The sequence below is a fragment of the Sorex araneus genome, chromosome 5, assembly GCF_027595985.1.
Source record: "Sorex araneus isolate mSorAra2 chromosome 5, mSorAra2.pri, whole genome shotgun sequence".
NCBI classification, from domain to species: domain Eukaryota; kingdom Metazoa; phylum Chordata; class Mammalia; order Eulipotyphla; family Soricidae; genus Sorex; species Sorex araneus.
The window spans coordinates 113,434,294-113,452,973 of record NC_073306.1 but is presented as its reverse complement, the minus strand read 5'-3'; the positions used below and the strand labels follow the sequence as shown (position 1 = coordinate 113,452,973).

Genomic DNA, 18,680 nt, shown 5'->3' with positions numbered 1-18,680 from the left:
GGGAAAGAGGAGGCCTGAGGGAGTGGGTTCTTGGTGCGTGGGGAGAAGCCAGGCTTTGGCCGTGCTCGGAAGGAGGCGGCGGAGGGCGGTCAGGAGGCAGACACGTGGAGAGCAGGCTGGGGACCTTTGGGCTCCGTAGGACAAAAGACAGGGGTATCTATTCTCACCTGCCAGAATAATTTTTATTCCTTAAATGTAAGTGTATTCAGTTCAGTAGAGAGAGTATCTCTTCCTGATGTCTCCCGAGGGTCCGGAACAACTACTTCACTCTTCAGAAAGGCATACCTGCGGGTTCTGAGAGCCCTTCCTTCCAGGGCCCCTGCCGTCACTGAGGACCCTGCCCAGTAGCGGTCCCCAAGCCCCCCGAGGTGAAAGGGTGGACAGCAGATAAGAGCCCTGCGGAAATGGGCCTGTCGGCACTGTTTGGAAGTAACTGCTACTGGGACACTTGCAGTTCTTGCCAGTCACCTCAGCGAGGTGACAGGGGACTGCTGGTGGTCACATTTGTCTGCTGGGCCTTCTCTTTCTCTCCCCCTTCCCTAACCATTGGCACACTCCCCAGCTACCTGGCCAGGGCTGGCAACTGAGAAACCCAAGGCCTGTCTGGAGAGCAGACTCTGAGGGTGAAGGGTCCAGGAGGAGGGCAAGGCCAGGTGTGAAGTCCTGCTTCCCTGACAAGACTGTTCCTTCTGGACACCCTTCACTCATCTCTCCTGCAGGGTGAAGGAGGTATACAGGCTTGAAGAGATGGAGAAGATTTTTGTCAGGTGAGTGACTGGCTGGATTCGCGCTGGATTTGAGAGGATTTGGGCCAGGGGCTGGGGCAGGCATGTGGAGGATTTGTTCTCTGGTTCTCAGCAGAGAAGGCTGGGGGCTGGGGTAGTGTGTGGGCCTGGCGAGCGCCTCAGTGGGACTCTGGTGCCGAGCGCTGATTCAGCACCCTGGCAGGAGGCGGCCGGGGCAGGCGTGTCAGGCAGAAATACGGGCTCATTGATGCTGTAATAGTTAGATTGTCCCTGCGAGGGGCAGAGCAGCAGCTGTCGGAAACACTGTAAATTCCAGCTCCTGGTGCTGACAGAGAGCAAGCCTGGAGGGATGGAGGGAGCACAGCTTCTTCCTGGCCTTCTTAGGGGTGGGGGTGCTGAGATCTGAGGGTCTCACCCTGGGCATGTGCTGCTGGCTCTCTGCTCTCATGAACTCTTCGGGGCACCCCCTAGAGCAGCAGCGCAGCTGGGGCCCGGTCCCAGCCCTGCCTGCACTGTGGGGTGGGGCCCACAGAGCCCTGCAGGGGCGCAGGGCAGCGGGCCAGCTGCCGGGCTCTAACGTCCAGCCCAGACGGGCTGTTACTAGCCAGAGGCTGATGTCTGGGCTGGCCTCCATGCACACAATCAGAGTTCCGTTCTGTGTGTTTTGGGGGACTAGGTTAGAGATGAAGATCATTAAGGGCTCCAGTGGGACCCCGAAGCTCAGCTACACGGGGCGGGACGACCGGCACTTTGTGCCCACAGGCCTCTACATCGTCAGGACGGTGAACGGTGGGTGCCACGCGGCGGTCGGCCCTCCCACCCGCAGCAGCCAGTGAGATGGCTGCCGTGGGGCCTGTTTCCTGAGCCTCTTCCGTTCCCTGGTGGGCAGAGGGGGGACCCTCTGTCCTCCTGCATTCCCCGGCGATCCCTTCTTCAGTGACCCCCAGCCTCCAGTACTGCCCCCCTCCAGCCCTGCAGGTGGGCTGGGAAGTAATGCTGTTAGCTGTCCGCTTGGGTGACCCAGGCTGCACCCCAGACTGCTTTGGGGAGACGGGGTCATGGAATGACGGGAGTGGAGGGAGGCAGACCCCGACACTGGCCTGGCCCATCTCTTGTGGGTGTTTGATTTCCTTTCTTGGCTTCTTCCTGTCAGATCCATGGACTATGGCATTCAGCAAAAGAATGAAGAGGAAGTTCTTTTACAATAAGAAAACCAAGACGTCCACCTTTGTCCTCCCCGTGGATTCCATTGCCCCTTTTCAGTAAGTGTCCTGCCCTTTAGCACCCCGCTGCTCCGGCCAGGAAGGCCGCGTGGGGCACCCGCATCGGAGATAGGCTCCCTGAGCCAGGCCAGCTCCCCCAAACGGGAAGGAAGTGTTGCCCTTCTCCCTGAGCTACTGGCTGGCTGGGGGTGAGCGGTCACTTGCCTGCTGGTGGGAAAATGCTATGGGCCCACTGCCCTCCATCAGGCCCCAGTGTCCACTTGCCAGACCGCTGGTCAAAGGTTCTGGCAGCAGCTGGTAGCCCTAACTTGCCAGTGATTAGCTGTTAACACTAGTTTTGTCACCACACCACTACTGTGCTATGAGGGAGCTAAGCCAGGGATACTAGTGAGTTGTTGCAGGAACCCAGTTGGGTGAAGAAAGCAGGATTTGAGCTGATCTAGTAGGTAGGGAGGGGTGCCCCCACCCCCGGGAATTGAGTTGCCAAAGGCAAGTTGTTGAAACACGACCCCCCAGCCCGTTCTTCCTGTGGCCGCTGACCCTCTTTCCCCCTTGCCCTAGCACCTGCTACTTTGGCCGACTCTTCTGGGAGTGGGGGGATGGCATCCGCGTGCACGACTCCCAGAAGCCTCAGGACCCCGACCGGCTGTCAAAGGAGGACGTCCTCTCCTTCATCCAGATGCACAGCGCCTGAGAGCCGGGCTGCGGCCCCACCAAATGTCCTGTCATTCCACGGCGGGGCGCTCGGCCTGTCCCCAGCACTGGGCAGGGACCGGGGAGAGAGCTTATGGCACCCCCTGCCTGTGAGGGAGAGGCGGCCTCCCTGTCTCCCCGCCAACACGCTCTGCCACGGGTCTCTCCCGTGGTCCTTCGGGGACACCGTTCATTCTCCCCTTCCTGGAGCCCTGCCTGGACTCCGCCTGAAGGACGCTGCTCCTGGGGCAGCTTGGAGGGCAGGGCCAGGCACGGGCCAGCGGAGGAGGCGCCAGAGAGCCTTGCTTCAGCTGTTCCCCCGTACCCTGGACTCACTTTTCTGAGTTCTGTGCACTGCCCGAGGGGGCCGTGCTCCTGCTTTGCCCAGCTTTTTATTGGGCATCTGTCGCAAGCTGGCAGGAGCAGCTGCTGTACAAATCAAGGTTCTGTCCTTTGAACTTGCTCTGTTTTGATGTCAAGTTGGAGAAGATTTTTGTCTCCATTCCCACCTGTCCTGGTCTCCCCCAGTTTGTCCCAGCCCGGACCTCTGACAGTCCCGCAGGCCGGGAGGGGAGGTCGTGGGCCCCACATTCCTGATGCCAGGTCAGGAGATAGGTGGCACTGCCTTGAGCAATGGCCGTGACTGCCTCCTGGGGTTCGTCCTGCTGTTGGAGGGTACCTCCTGGGTCGGGTCACCTGGGCCCTCTTGCAACGGCACCAGGGTCCACCACAGCCACCTGCTACCCCTATCCCCACCCTATGTTTTTCTTCCTCAGTAGGCGATACAGTCACTTTAGTTTGTCCTTTCGTGGTCACTCCATTTCCTTTGTCTTGGGAGCGAAGGAGGAAGAGGGGTGTCTGGGCAGCAGCGTGGGAGGGGCACCTGTGCTGGGCCCCAGCCCGGGCGCAACAGGTTCCCGTGATGGACGCCGAGGCTCCTGCTGGCCTCTAGCTCCATCCGGTTGGCCGCATCACCTCTGAGATGCTGGATCCCCACCCGGTTCTGGGTCTATCAGTGTGTCTTGCAGAATCTTGATCATTAAAGATTAACATATTTTTAATGCTCGTGTGGGCTCTGCTGGGGCGGCTGCCTGGAGCTGGCCTGATCTTGGCCTGAAGGGGACTGCTCAGGGCCTGTGCTCAGCTTTGCCCTGTCTTGCAGAGGGGCTGGCTCCGGCGCCCTCCCTGCCCCATAAATCACACTGCTCACTCCACGCAGCAGTGTGACAACCAGAAGCAGTCTGTGGCTAAAATAACAAGAGGTGTCAGACCAATTAGTGTCACTAGACTGGGGGAAGGAAGCAGGGAGGAGTGGGCTTTGCCAACCCCCCAGGTGGGCACAGCCTGTCCTCATCCTGCACGTGGCTCCTCCCCCTGGCCCTGAGGGGCCGGTGGGTGTTGCTACGGCCTTAGCTCCCCCCAACTCCTTTCCTGGTTTTCACCTAGTTAATTGGTATTAGTTTGCGGTTTCTGTGACCTCCTGCCCCAGCCTGTCCCTGTGCTGGGGGGGGATGGGCAGGCTGCGGTGATGTCTGTGTTTGCTGCGCGCTGCAGAGCCGCCTGATTTACTGGCCACTGTCACCATAAGTCTGTCTGGTCATTACCATGGCTCTCATGCCCACTCGCTCTGTGCGGCCTCACCGCCTGGCCTCTCGAAGATGGATTAACTCCAAGCTCCTTCGGGACCGAGACAAGACCACTTCAAGCCCCCACGCCCCCCTTCCCTACACAGGCCGCGTGTTTCCTGCCATCGTCACAGGCAGTGGCGCTGGTGAGGTGTGAGTGTGTGGGGGCGAGGTGGACAGCAGGGCGATGTCCAGGCCCAGGAGTTGCTCCCAGCATGGCCTTGTCTTGGAAAGTGCTCTCCCCTGTCTCCTGGGGGACGGGGCTTGGGGGGGTGGAGGGGAGCACGAGGAGGGGAGCCCCTCCCACTGAGTTCCGAGGCCAGAGCCGTCTCCATGCTGCGTGTCCCCAGCCACAGCCAGATCTGACATTCACTCAGCCGCTTTATTGCCTCTCCCGTGGCCGTGGGCGGAGCCTCACACCCTCTGGAGGGAGGCGAGGCCACAGGAAGCCTTGCGGCCCTGCCTGGCAGAGGGGAGGCCTCTTCCGCGCAGGACGGCTCACGTGCTCCAGTAGGCGTAGACGAGGCCCAGGAGGGTGAAGATGGCCACGGAGAGCAGCATGTTCCTGCGGTTTTCCTTCCGGAGCAGCCCGAGTTCCTTCTCTGGGAAAGGGGGGAGGCTTGCATGGGCTGTTGGCCCGTGCACTCCTCTCCTCTCCTCCCAGCCTTGTCCCCAACCACTGGAACCTAGCCTTACTCTGCCCCCTGCCCTGTGCTTCGGCGAGAGGACTCTAGGGAAGCCCCAGCACGTGCTGTTGCCGAGCCATTTCTCCTCAGGTGCAGCTGAAGCTGAGGGTGGCGTTTGTGCCCCTGGCTAAACCGGAAAAGCTTGGTGGTGACATGGCATGCCAGGGAGCCGTCACTCTGGTGTGAGCAGTTATAAACGCTTAGCCCAGGGCAGCTGGGCTGGTTGGGGGTGGACCAGGCTGCCCGGCTGCCAGGCCGACTAGGAGGAACTAGGAATAGAGGGGCTAACCGGAGGCAGGGACCTGGACACCAGGCCTTACAGTATGGCCTCAGCTCATCACGGGGACGGTGGCTTTTGCTGAGGACCGAGGCCCCACCCCTCCGCGTGGGAGGGGAGAGCCACGCACGCCCACGCACGCCAGCTGGGGCAGCCACAGAGGCCTGGAGATGGTGGCTCAGGTTTGCCTGTCAGGGCTGTTCTGGGCTGGGCTGGTCCCCTTAGGGGGAGAGTAAAACCCACCAGTCAGGAATCTTGACAGACCACTTCCTCCAGCCGGCCCTGCCCCTTGCAGCCAGAAGGTGGCAGCATTGCTCCACCCACAGTGACCCTCCTTGTGCCCAGGCAGATCCTTGGTGGGGGTGGACAAGTACCCCCACTCTCCTCACAGGGTCTTAGCTGGAGGACACAGGACAGAACACACAGATCTGGGTGGGTCAGCCTCGTCTGGCCTCTTCCTTCAGTAAAGGCCCAGTGGCCCCTGAGCTCTTCCCAAGAGGCTCCCATGTTGCTCCCCACTGAGCTCTGCAATTGGGCATGGAGCTGCCAGTGAAAGGAAACTTGCTTACCGTACTTGGAGGCTTTGCTCATCAGGCTCTTTCTCTCCTTCTCCAGAGACCTCCTGTAAGGGAGGAGGAGTCTTCTGACCTGAGGCTGCTGGCACGCCCGCGCGGGCTGGGGTGGGCTGGGGAGGGACGCTTAGGACCCCAGGGAGGCCAGGCGAGGGGCTGACCGGGAGCATTACCTGGCCTCAGGGCTCAGCTCTGGCTCACAGAGCCGGGAGTTGACAGCGTCCAGGTCCCTGCGGCACTGGCTCAGCTTCTCCTCCAGCCCTTCGATCTGAAACAGCACAGCCTGGACTAGCCTCGGGCAGGGCCTCGGCAGCCTTCCCGCCGGCCCCCGGCAGCTCTGCTGGGGGTTCTTTGCACGCTGTGTCCCAGGGTGCCACCAGAATCGACTCTGGGGTTGCTGCCTGGAGGCTGAGCCTGGGCAGGGCAGGGAGGAGCAGCCCCTGCGCTGGTCTGTCCTGCCACATGCCCGTGGGTCCCAGCGGGAAGCCACCAGAGCCTTGCACAAGAGCGCACCCCAGTGTGAAGTGAGGGGCCATGGGAAAGCGCCCCCACACAGGAGGTGATGTGACATCTAGGGACGAAAGGCGGTTCTTTGTCTCACCGACACACTTCAACTAGCCTCAGCTGTAAGAATACAGATTACAGAATATAAACAATGCAGCTCAAACAATGCATCTATTTCTGACTTTTTTTCTTATGCAAAAACAGTTTCCACCACTGAGGTGTCTGTAACTGACAGAATAGCTAATTCCTGAAAGGTTAGTTGTCAGAGGTATCCATTTCTCCATTTGTGTGGATTATGGGAAAATCAAAGCTGTGGTCTTGGGAGAGGCCTGTCAAGGAGCAGGCTGACTGGGTCTGATGAGTACACTTGGCTTCCAGAGTGCCTCTGTGTCCGTCTGTCTATCTGCAGAGTCGCCAGCAGGGAGCCCTGTTTTCCCCACATGCTGGGAGGGACAGCAGAGCCAGCCTCCATCTCACCAGTGGGGGCACAGGGCACCCCTCGGGGCCTCCTCCTCTCTGAGGAGTCAGCGGCGCTGACCTCCTGGAGTGGTGTGTGGTGCTGGACTCTGGACCTCCCCAGCCCCGTCCACCCCTGTTGTGGCACATCTGGGCCCACTGCCCGGTCTCCAGGACTCCAGCCGGCCCCTTCCTGCAGCCCAGCTGCCTGAGTCTGGCTCCAGAAGCAGGCCCCGTGGGAGGGAGCAACTGCTGGGCTTTGAGCTAATTGCCCAAATAATTGTGTCATTTCTTTGCTAATGGGCACAAAGGGAGGGCAGTCCAGCCAGGGCCCGGGAGCCCAACAGCTGTCCGGAACCCCTGCCCTGGCAGTCAAGACCGTGAGTGGAGTCAGCAGCACCCTGTCTTGGCTCAGACCCCAGCATCCCAAACTTGCTGTTTGCAGCTGAAACAACTGGGCTGCCAAATTCCATGCTGCATCCCAAAGGGCAAGTCTGGGGGGCGTGGTGAGGGGCCCTGGGCGGGCAGCACGCACCAGCACTGCTCTGGGCTGGGCTGGACAGTGCTGGGCCACGAAGGCCACTGTGGTACTCACAGACCACACCCTGAGGGGCATAGCTTAACTTCAGGTTTAAGGCTGCTTGCTTGGTGGGATTTCTCAGCCGCTGTCTGCTGGAGAGCCACAGCCAGAGTAACCCACGGAAGGCCCAAGACAGTACAATGAGTAGGGCGCTGTGCATCAGCTGACCCAAGCTCAGTTCGAGCCCCAGCATCCCATATGGTTCCCTGAGCACCAACAGGAGTAACCCCTGAGCATTACCAGATGTGCCCCCCCCCAAAAAAAAATCAACCCATATCTCTGTGGAGCACACCCCCTCCTGTGCCCAAACCCATTTTTCCCAGACTCGTGCCCCTGAGGCAGTGGCGCCCACGGGCTGACCCAGCCACTAAGAGTTTGTGATCACCAGCCCCTTAGGGCCTGACTCCAATTTGTCTGAAAAGCACAGTGGCCACTGGTCTACCTTCTGTGGCCTGGCCCTGGGCAATCTGATTTTGCAGCCGTGTTCCTGAGTTTGGGTGGGTGAGCGGCAGGGCTGATGGGGGGCTTCATACAGCAAAGAGAATCTGAACCTGGCCCTGTGCCCACAGAAGCAGAAGCCAGAAGCCCCTCTGTGGACTGTGTCCTCTACCAGCACTGAGGCCGAGGCCAGGTCCTGAATTATCAGTCTGGGAAAGGAGCGGGCCGTGGATTTCCCATCCCTAAGTACTCCTGTAAAGCTACCAGGGCCCAAACAAGAGGCCACAGACCCAGAGCTCACGCAATGCACAGTCCCTCCAGGGAGCTGCCGGTGCAGCGTGCTCTGTGGGACTGTGGCACAAGTCCAAGTCATCTGCAGTCCTGGGGAATAGCCCCATTTTCATCTACCACTTTTTAATGAGGCTTAAATGAACTAACACAAATCAAGGTTTTAGGGACTCAGTTCTAACCTCCCCCCATGAATATTTATGTCCTGCTGACAGCTCTTTCTGATTCCTGTCTAAGTAGCGCGGTCCCCTTCTTTATAACCAGCTGCTTGCTGTGGGCTGGGTCGGGGAGGTGGAGGCTGAAAGGAGGCTCTTCCCTCAGAAGAGGGATGGAGACTGCTGCAGATGCCCCCCACCATGGGGAAGGCAGGAATGGGCAGGGCAGGACCAGAGCAGGGTGGTGGTTGAGAGACGACCCAGCAAGATGGGCCTGGCAAGGGTGCGGAAGGACCCAGGAAATGAGTCTTCCCAGAATCCCCCGTTGGACTTCCAGTCACCTCCCAGCGCCAGGCTCGAGGATCATGAGCTCTCGGGCTCCCCACTGCGAAGTCTGTACTAGCTGAGGTAGCTTCCTCCCTGCTGTCACCACGCTTAAGGCAACAAGGCACAGTGAGCCCAGGATCAGGAGAGAAGATGGGGTAGGCCAGAACAAGGAACCTAAGTCAAGGAGATCCTAGAAGCACTGAGGGTCAATGTTGGGCAAGTTGTCGGGAGCCCAGCTGAAAGGCTGCTCGCGTGGTTCTGAGAGGACAGTGCGAGGGTGGGGCTGGCTCAGGTGCCCCCACCGGCTGCTCGCTGGGCGCCCGAGTCCTGTGCCTCAGGTACTGACAGCACAAGAGGTAACATTTCCCATTTCAGTGTTTCATGTGTCAAAGAGCTGTGAGAATATCAGGCGACTTGTGTTATCCAGTGCCTAAACAATGCCTGTTCCCACTGGCTGTTAACCTGTGGGGTGTAAGAGAAAAAGAAATGGGAGGTGAGGTGTGAGTCAGCCCCACTGGCCGCGGCTGCAGTCAGAAGGGCACCTTCTAACTTGGACGTGGCCGCTCCTCCTGAGGCCAGCCTCTCCGAGGCTCGGGGCTGAGACGCCAGAGCCTCCCCCAGGGAGCCAGCCCTGGCCAGTGGTGGCTGAGGGCAGAGGCTGGGGCAGACAGAGCAGAAAACTCGGTGTCCGAGATGGGGATGGCACCCAGCTAGGCTGGAACAGGCACACACAGCCCCGGCCTCGCCGAGAAAGGCCCCAACAAAGAGCTCAAACCAGCTGTGGTGGGCGGCATGCCCGGGGCCCTGCTTATATGGCAGGCTGGACTGGGGTCATGGCAGGAAAGCCAGCGAGCAGCTTGGGGGACGGAGGAGGAGTCTGCACCGTCCCACCCCAAAGACAGCGCCGGCAGGACAGCAGGAAGCAGGGCTGAAGGCCGGAGAAGGGCCCGGGGGAAGTGCCTGCAGGTTCCCTCGGGGCACCTGTGTCCCAGCACTTCAGGCCACAAAGAGGTGGTGCGTGGGGGAGTCCTGTGCCTCAGCCCTGGCTAAAGCCACCCAGTGGGGCTGCTGGAGTGGGAGTGGGCGGGGAGGCTGCAGAGCATGCGCAGGGGAGCGGGAAGGCCGGTTCCATCCAAGAAAAAGGAGTGAGACAACGAGTTGAGGGAGCCCTGGCAGGTCTGTTCTCTAACAAACGGGCCTGCGAAATCCTGCCCCAGATGGAGAAGTACAGGGCAAGACTGCCCAAGCATCCTGCAGACCCGTCAGGCCCGAAGTCCAGGTCAGCAGAGGGGTCCCCACTGCTGCTGTTTGGGGGCTCTTCCCTGAGACCTGCAGACATGGGACCAACACCTCCTTGGAGCGTCAGAGAAATCTCCCTGGAGGCCTCTAAGCCAGAGAAGCAGCGCCTGGGAGAACTGGTACAATGCGCCTGAGACCCCCTGGGGCACGCACAGGACGCCCTGACTGAAGCCCTCCAGGAGGTCCCCCTCTGGCTAGGTCAGGCGGGCTCTGCTGGGGACCTCACACACGTTTATGCGGCCCACAAGCATATTAGTGGAGGTGGACGGGCTCGCGCCCACCCCTAAGGGAGCCTCTGCTGGGGCCAGACTTTGCGGGGAAAGAACAGGAGGCGCCCGACGGCTGCTCTGCTCTCTGGTTTAAGGAGCTGCCAGGTCCAGGGCAGCGGTTCAGGGACATGCGCACTCTGCATGTTGGAGGCCTAGGGTCGACCCCCAGCACAGCACACATGCCCCTCCACAACAAAGGAGTCTCGCTGGCCTTGCTCTCAGTTGCTGGTGGCGAGGGCCTCTCCGGCATAAGGCATGGTCCACACCAGGCTTTCAGGCGGAAGGGAAAAACACAGTATGGGCTCCTGAGACCATCTCGAACCCGAGTTCCCCGTGGCTAGGAGGAAGGCTCCAGAAGCCAAATCCACGCGCAGTGAAACCACTACAGAGCCAGCAGCTGCCCAAGCTCCTTGCTGTATGCGCCCGAGTGCCAGGTGCCTTCCGGGGAACCCACTGGGATCTCTGTGGTGGACATGAGGTGTAATGTCACAAGCCACATCTTCAGATGCACGAACTTGGGCCAATCGAGCATTTTGCCCAGGATCACCCAGCGGTACTGGGGAGGCGAGGCATGTGGACACCAACTCTGCAAGACAGGGGTTGTCCCCATTTTGCAGAGGCAGACAGTTGAGGAAACTGCTCCTGCTCGTGTCACTGGGGAGTGGCAGGGCTGGGTTCTGCACTGGGTTCACTGCTTTAGAGCCTGTGCTCTCCACCATGTCAAGCTCTTTCTCTAAACTCCGTCCACTAGTGTTCGTGACAAAGGGCTCTGCGGACAGAGATGCCATATCCTCACCAAAACCCTCCTAAGCTTGTTGATCTGCCCTTAGCAGAGACTCTCCGAAGAACTATCTCGGACAAGGGCTCTGCTCCGTGGCAGTCTGCTCAGAGCCTGAGGGAGCCGAGCGAGCTGCAGTCCTCACCCCCACTTCCTGCCTCACCAGCATCCACAGAGCACCCCTGCAAGCTGCCTCCGCCGAGATTCCACAAACAGTTTGTTTGGAGAACAAGAAATGTGCATGAGGAGGGTCTGACAAGCCACTCCCCCCGCGAGTCTCTGTGCCCTTTCAGCCAGGCCTGCCCGTCAGCTGTTTCCTCTCCAGCCCCTGCAATCTGGAAACTGGGTTTCTGGAAACCCACTAATTTTTCCCACGCCAGGGAGACCCCAGGCCACTGATTATGATGGGCAAAGGTAGCAGAGCACCTGCTCGACTGGTCTCCGACAAGGGCACTGTCAGAAGCTTCTAGGCCTCTGGGCCTCAAGGTCACACCACCCAGCTAATTTGGGGTCATGGGTCTTGATTTTCCAGGTGACCAGCCTTAGTCCCCAAAGGGCTCATTACCCTGCCACCACTTAAAGCAGCGAGCTTCTGTGAAGGAGGCCTGGGTGGACGCAGGTGAGAGAAAGCCACCTTTCACACGGCTCTCCCGGGCCGGGCAGAGGGACACGGGGGCCCCACGGGGTCCAATGCAGGGACTTTCCGGACACCCTGGGCGCGCTGGCAGCAGCTCTGCCGGAGGCTTCGGCTGTCTCCCAGCCAGAACGCTGCCTGGGGCTGCTGCTCCTCTTCCCTCCCCGATATATACTTTTTGATAAATTAGCAAAAGCTTCTTCATCACTGAAAGGCTCAGAGCACTTTTCAAGAACTGGCATCCACCCTGCGCCTTATGAATTCATTAATTAAGATGCTGGCAAACAGCCACCGCACACACGCTGGCTTCCAGCCGCGTCAGGTAATGAGGTTTTAGTCTCCTGACCCCCGTCAAGCCGAGCAGAGTCAGGCGCAGGCTGCCAGGAGAAATCACCTGCCCAATGGCGACCTGTCGCTCGGCCCGGCAGCAGGTGAGGCTCATTTAATGGTCAGCAGCCTTGAACAGCAAGCTGGTCCCACAGCCCCTGGCCACAGCGCCCCAGCACGGGGCCGTCCAGCTGCCTGCCCCCGCCCAGCAGCTTCCTAACCTCCCATGGACCAGTGTGAGCGCAGTCAGAGGGGAGGGGACTGCACCTCCGTCAGCCCCTCCAGCCAATTCAGTATTTATTGATGCTCTGCCAAGCCGCTTCCATCCCCGCCTCAGACGGTAGGTACCTCTCTGCCTGGTGCTGGCTTTGACCCGTTGAGTGCTTCTGGTCCTTCCCACCTTCCCAGACGAACAGCGCGGAGAGCTCTGGGCCGGCATCTGGGAGGTTCCCCTCCCCTGCCACCCTAAGGGCCTGGCCCTGGCTTTGGGATCAGGGAGCCAGTGGGGTTGAAGGGACTCCCACTCCTGTTTTGTCCTGACAGGACACCTGCTGGTTCCCAGGCACAGCCCTGGTTCCCGCCCGCTGCTCCTTTGCCCGGCTCCGGTACAGAAGTCAGAGACTCAGCAGCTGTCCCAGTCTCATTGCGGGTCCAGGCGGTGATGAGCCACCTCGGACACTGAGGGGTCCCAGGAGGGAAAGTCCTGGAAGAACTGTTGCTCTGCTAAGGAAAAAGAAAAAACCCAAAGAGGGTAGTGGTTCCTCTCTCCTTCCTGGCTTAGAATTAGATGTGGTGACTTGCGCTGTGGCAGCTATCTCCTGAAGAAGAGGAAGCAGCTAAAAAGCAGAAATACCAGCCCTGAGAGAGTAGAGCTTTTGAACCCATGCCAGTCACCATCTACTTCAGATTTTTTTGTTAAGGGGAAACAGGTATATTCCGATTACTTAGCCACCTGGATTCCCTGTGGCCAAAGGCAGTTCTCACGGGTAAGCACTAGTGAACAGTTCCAACAAAGCCATCCCCTTTAAGAGATCAGCTAAGATACTAAATGTCTGCGAAGATCATGTGGCTACTGGAACGTCTAAGGACATCAAATAAAACTGTCCAGCTGTGAAAAGTGCTGTGACCAAGTAAAGCCATTACTCTCCAAGAGCAAAAAATCGAAAACAGGTGTGGCCAGAGCGATAAGACAGCAAGAGGGCGTTTGCCTTGCACGCAGTCAACTTGGGTTTGATCTCTGGTGTCCTATACGGTTCCCCCAAGCAGTGCAGAGCCAAGAGTAACACTTGGGCATTGCCGGGTGTGACCCAAAAAGCCAAAAAAAAAAAAAATCAAAACCAGTTTTTATATCAGTCCAGATCCTCTCACTTGAAGTCAAAACGCAACCTTCCTCTCTGTTAGTCACTAGCAGAGATGAGGAAACGGCTCAAGTGCCAGAGCACATGCCGGCATGCCTGAGGCCTCAGCGCCATACGGCTCCTGCTTGGTGCGGCCCTAGTGGTGGCCCAGCGACTAACTAGGACACCACTCCCTGGCTCCCCAGCACTGTGGTTGCAACCACTATTAAAAAAAAAAAATCAGTACCAGATCTGGGGATTTCTCATCTACATTATAATTCTCTGATTTTCCAGAATCCACAGAGAAAACTAATAGCCAGTTTTTCACTCTAACTCTGAGCTCTCACAGGTGGCAAAGAATTGAACCACAACCCTCTGGAGGGGTCCCAGTGAGGGAGGCTGGGGGGTCTGGGGCTGCCCGCTGCAGCTGGCCCGAGCGGCCCCCGGGCCAGTGCCACCCGCTCAGTAATTGCTTCATTACAAGTGGAGACTGTTTGCAGGTGCTGAGATTACTCACTTGTGGGGGTTTTATTGCACTCGTCAGATTAACAAACATTTTTGATTAAATCACCACTTCATTGGCTCCGAGCACACGACTTTTAATAAGCGGGCAATATCCACTGCTACGGAGGGCCCGTGCACATCCAATACTCAGGCCCACGGGGGACAATGGAGGAGCGGAGGGGGCACAGCCAGATGCCCAGCTTTTTCTAAGGCAGATCCTGAGCTCAAATCTTAGATCTAAGTAAAGAAACAACAGACCAGAATGGTGATAACCCGGCCTTGGGAGGGACAGTGCCACAGACTGAAGAAACAGGGCAGTGTCCCTGCTCTCCTATCCCCCAGCCTGGACTCGGCAAGGAGGGCTGATCACCTGGTTTTACAAATAAGCGTTTCCTGAACTAGCCCCACCCGCCCCTTCACATATGCTATGGTGGTTTTGTGCGAAGACAAGCCTTGGGTATAGAGCTGCTTCTTACGACTGCAGTAGTTGTGTCCCATATAGAGTTGCTGCGCCAACGAATTGGTGAGTACTGAACCAGGTGACATTCCTCGGAGCCTCTGGTCACAATATTTTCATCAACTGGTCAATACAAAACCTGGTTTTGTGTGTGTTTCTGTGTAAAGAGATCTTATTTAATGTTTATTGTAGGTTCATTAATTCTGAGCCCACGACCAACAGCATTATAACTCATGTCAATACAAAGTTTTAGCTAACAGATATTTTTGCTTTAAGTCACACACAACCTTCGTGCACTTAAGAATACTCAACAGCACTTTAGTACTATACTTGGAGGCCATCTGAAACAGCAAAATCACCAACATGCAAAAAAGTGGCACTAGATGTCCATAAAAAAGAACATCTATTTACAGTATGAGAGCTGAAACAAGAAAGCAGAGTGCAGCCTTGTTTGACCTGAGCTGAATACACGAGCACAGGTGACCCCAATGTTTCACGCTTGACTGTCAAGGATAATAAAAGCACTTGTACTGATTTGTGGGTTACAAGTATCAGCAACTGGGCAAATTCAGAAATATAGAATCTGTGTAATGAAGATAGCCCAACGTTGCAATGGAGATCATAATGCCGATTTAGATCCATAAGGTCTAAAATATTTAATATCTGACCCTTTACAGACACCTCCTGATCCTTCCACTAGCCTGCTTGGAAAAAAACAAAACACATTTCCTTGTTGAAGAACAAGAACTGTCGGAATTTCTCTTCTATACGCTCATGTCTATGGTCTCTATATGGTGCATCTCAGCCTACTACTGTGTTACTCTCTCCCCCTCCTCAAAGTAGAGCTCTATTTTTCATGGGCTGATAGGAAGGTATCCCACATGAGAACGGGGTTGTGTTGCATTTGGGGGTGGTGGGAGTGGTGATGCTCAGGGTTTGTAGGTTCAATACTGAGCTCATGGCCAACAGCATTATAACTCATGTCTGTACAAAGTTTTAGCTAACAGATATTTTTGCTAAGTCACACAGCCTTCGTGCACTTAGAGCCTCAACAGCACTTCAGTACTATACTGGGGCCATCTGAAACAGCAAAATCACCAACAGGCAAAAAAGTGGCACTAATGTCCATAAAAAAAAGATGCAGTGATGCTCAGGTGTTACTCTGCACTCAGGGACCACTCCGGGCGGTGCTAGGGGGACCATAGGGATGCTGTGGCTAGAACCCGAGTTGGTTGCCTGTAAGGCAAACGCCCTCCCGGCTGTACTATGGCTCAGCCCCGTGGTGCTGCATTTTAAATGCACAATCTTTCCTTAAAATGCACTCCCAGGTCCTGCTGAATGAAAGGCTCGGGGTGGGTTCCAGCCTGCAAGCTTTCTCAGTGCGGGCTTCTGCCTGAAACCACTGGACTAGGGGGCCAGAACTGGAAGGCGGCCATCCGGCCTCTCGCAGCCAACGGGGCCCTGAGCACAGAGGCAAATCACTCGCGCCCGGTCCGCGGCTTCAGCTGCTGCATACAGGGTCCGGTCCGACTGAAACCTGTTTCCTCACCTGTAAACCAACCTCAGGTCTGTGGTGGGCCCGAGGACACGGGAGGCAGCAGGCTGCCCACAGGACGCCCCCGGCAGCCAACTATTGGGAAGCACCAATTCCCAAAGGTCCCCAAAGGAACTTTCCAGCTACCAGCTTCGGTAACCCAGCAGAAAGCTCCCATCTCAGGGTCCAAGAAACCCCAGCCACGAACCGCACCTCTGGGGGCGCTCCCCCCCCACCCCGCCCAGAGCCCGCCGCAGGGGCATCTGCACCCACCCCGCAGGGGGCCCTTCTCGCCCCCTCACTCCCGTGCAGCCTCTGGGGGTCCCCTGCACGCCGTGACCCTTCCCGCTGGCGACCCGGAGACCCCCTCCTGCCCCGGGGCACCCTCGGGCATCCCCCGGCACCCCCTCCCCGCCCGGAGCACCCCCCGGCACCCCCTCTCCGCCCCGGGTATCCCCCGAACCCCCTCTCCGCCCCGGGCATTCCCCCGGCACCCCCTCTCCGCCCCGGGTATCCCCCGAACCCCCTCTCCGCCCCGGGTATCCCCCGAACCCCCTCTCCGCCCCGGGCATCCCTCGAACCCCCTCTCCGCCCCGGGCATCCCCCCGCACCCCCTCTCCGCCCCGGGCATCCCCCGAACCCCCTCTCCGCCCCGGGCATCCCTCGAACCCCTTCGCCCCGGGCATCCCCCGAACCCCCTCTCCGCCCCGGGCATCCCCCCGCACCCCCTCTCCGCCCCGGGCATCCCCCGAACCCCCTCTCTGCCCCGGGCATCCCTCGAACCCCTTCTCCGCCCCGGGCATCCCCCGAACCCCCTCTCGGCCCCGGGCATCCCCCGCACCCCCTCTCCGCCCCGGGCATCCCCCGAACCCCCTCTCGGCCCCGGGCATCCCCCCGCACCCCCTCTCAGGCCCGGGGGACCCTCTCCCTGCCCAAGGCACCCCCTCCCCGCTCCCGTGGGTCCTCTCCCCGCCCGGGGCATCTCCCGGGACCCCCTCCCCGCCAGACGCCCGATCCCCGCCCCAGGAACCCCCCCCCCCCCCCGGCATCCCCTCCCCGCTCCCGGGGGCCCTCTCCCCACCCCCGGCACGCCCTCCCGCTCACGGCTCGCGTTCTCTCTCCCACCCAGCTGCCCCTCCGCTGGCCTGCAGCAGAGCGGACGTACGAGCCCACGAGGCGCCGCAGCCCCTCTCGGCCCCTCACCTCCAGAGCGATGCCCCGATTCTCCCGCTTCTTTTTGGTCATGTTACTCGCCGGGAATCCCGTCATTAGGGGACGCGCCCACCAGGTGGCATGGCGCATGCGCCAGCCATCGTGCCTCTCCCTCATTGGTCGCCGGGGCGGTGGGTGGAGCTTCTGGTCATCGCCATCTTGGTAGGGGGCGTGGTTGGCCTGGAGCTGCCATGTTTGTGAGGGGCGGCTTTTGGGTTAGGGACCTCCGCGATGGGGTGGGGGGAGAAGGGGGCGGTCCCGGCTAAGAGCGGCTGCTAACCCCAGGGGCAGCCGCTCTTTAGCGCCGCTTCAAGATGACGGTAGGTCACTGTGGGCCGAAGTAGTTCCCCCTCTTGTGTCTTATGTTCTGACTTGTTTTATTATAGGGACCGCTACAATAAATGGAAGCTTGTAGGTGAAAAGGTCACCGCCACTCACCACAGTCCTCTGTTCCCTGCAGGGACTGGTTTCAGACCCGCCTTTATATAGTGTTGTCATTTTATTGTACCCTTCCCCTCAAAACGTTTTGACTGTGACTCAAATTTTAAAATATTGTTTTGAAATCTATCCCAGGAAATCAGTTTCATGATAAATATCTTTACCACCCGTGATGCACACTGATATTTTATTTTCTAGTTCATTTTACACACACACACACACACACACACACACACACACACAACTGGGAGTGAGCAGGAGAGACAGTACAATGGGCAGGGTGCAGCCTTGTACATGACCCAGGTTCAACCCCAGCATTGCATATGGTTCCCTTAGCTTCCCACCAGGAGTGATTCCTGAGCACAGAGACAGGAGTAAGCCCTGAGTACCACTGGGTATGGCCCAAAAAAAGAGGGGGCGGGGTGCAGACATTTCCCCATGCCTTTGAAATTATTTGTGATGACGGTAAGTCACCTAGTGAAGACATCCCATCCTTATACTGGTTATTATTTTATTGGACTTTACCTACAAATAATGCCAACACAAATATCTTTGTGCAGGTAGCTCTGTCATGAACTTTCTCTTTAAGATAAATTCACACCATGAAGTTACTGAATCAAAAAGAATAAGACCAGAACTGAGGCCTTATTTTCTGACCTGTTATCTCTGTTGGAGCTCATGTTCCTATGTGTGAATAATAACCTCAACTCTGTGTTTGCAGAAAAAAGAAATGTTTTCAGATCTGTGTTCTTTTCTTGATAGAGTCATTGACTGATGGAGCTGGAGGGGACCCGAGATACCATCTCGCCTGCCGCCTGCTGGAGGCCCCAGAGGGAGAGTGCAGTAAAATCTGTCAGAGCAGGGCACAGGCTGCTGAGCAGTTGTTTAGTGCCACACTCAGCTAAACACCCAGCGCAGGAAAAACTAACTCAAGAACATTGTCCATCAACTGTCAATCAGCAGCGCTTATTGTGAGAACTCTCTTCATAGCATTGGTTCTGATCCCAGAAAATCCAGACTCTCTGCTTCCAATTATCACAGGCACCGTCCCTGGGGAGGTGAGAAGAGGAGGAAAACACTGTGTTCTCTGAGAAGTGGCTCCTTCTGCGTCTGTTTGTTTGGCAGCAAGAAAAAGTCAAGGAAATCTGGGTGTGCCTCATGGCAGTTCCTTTTGTTTCCCTCCCCTCGTCCCTCAAGACATGAAGGGCAAGTTGGCATCCTTCTCCCTGAAGATTCCCAAACCCAACCCTAGTCCATGGCTCTGATCGTAGAATAAACACTTGAAATGGGGTTGGGGTAGGAGCCTCAGTGGACTGTTGTG

The 18,680-nt window shown here is 58.0% G+C and overlaps 2 protein-coding genes across 4 annotated transcripts in view; one reads left to right on the top strand and one right to left on the bottom strand.

The window, feature by feature from the left end:
- The window catches only part of CMTR1 (cap methyltransferase 1), a 50,399-nt gene extending 46,727 nt beyond the window's left edge, over positions 1 to 3,672 (top strand). For 2 of the 3 annotated variants that reach the window (XM_055138518.1, XM_055138519.1), the window contains 4 exons: positions 720 to 767; positions 1,423 to 1,535; positions 1,900 to 2,008; positions 2,531 to 3,672. In XM_055138518.1, the coding sequence (XP_054994493.1) occupies positions 720 to 767; positions 1,423 to 1,535; positions 1,900 to 2,008; positions 2,531 to 2,663 (403 nt within the window). In that variant the 3' untranslated portion in view covers positions 2,664 to 3,672. The remainder of the gene's footprint in view (positions 1 to 719; positions 768 to 1,422; positions 1,536 to 1,899; positions 2,009 to 2,530) is intronic. The other variant, XM_055138517.1, reaches the window with a different exon arrangement.
- Positions 3,673 to 4,648: 976 nt separating this feature from the next.
- Positions 4,649 to 17,004, bottom strand: CCDC167 (coiled-coil domain containing 167). Its single transcript, XM_055138520.1, has 4 exons — positions 16,913 to 17,004; positions 5,996 to 6,090; positions 5,820 to 5,872; positions 4,649 to 4,889 (listed from the first exon to the last, which is right to left on the bottom strand). Exons 1-4 carry the CDS (start codon positions 16,976 to 16,978, stop codon positions 4,786 to 4,788), a joined length of 318 nt encoding a protein of 105 aa, XP_054994495.1. The 5' UTR covers positions 16,979 to 17,004; the 3' UTR covers positions 4,649 to 4,785.
- Between the last annotated feature and the right edge of the window lie 1,676 nt (positions 17,005 to 18,680).

What these genes read in the sequence shown, in the direction of transcription:
- CCDC167 (XM_055138520.1), bottom strand. Translation starts at nt 16,978, where the DNA reads ATGACGGGATTCCCGGCGAGTAACATGACCAAAAAGAAGCGGGAGAAT. An exon ending in ATCGGGGCATCGCTCTGGAG is followed by an intron (nt 6,091 to 16,912) that starts GTGAGGGGCCGA and finishes GTGCTGTTTCAG; the next exon opens with ATCGAAGGGCTGGAGGAGAA. An exon ending in GAGCTGAGCCCTGAGGCCAG is followed by an intron (nt 5,873 to 5,995) that starts GTAATGCTCCCG and finishes CCTCCCTTACAG; the next exon opens with GAGGTCTCTGGAGAAGGAGA.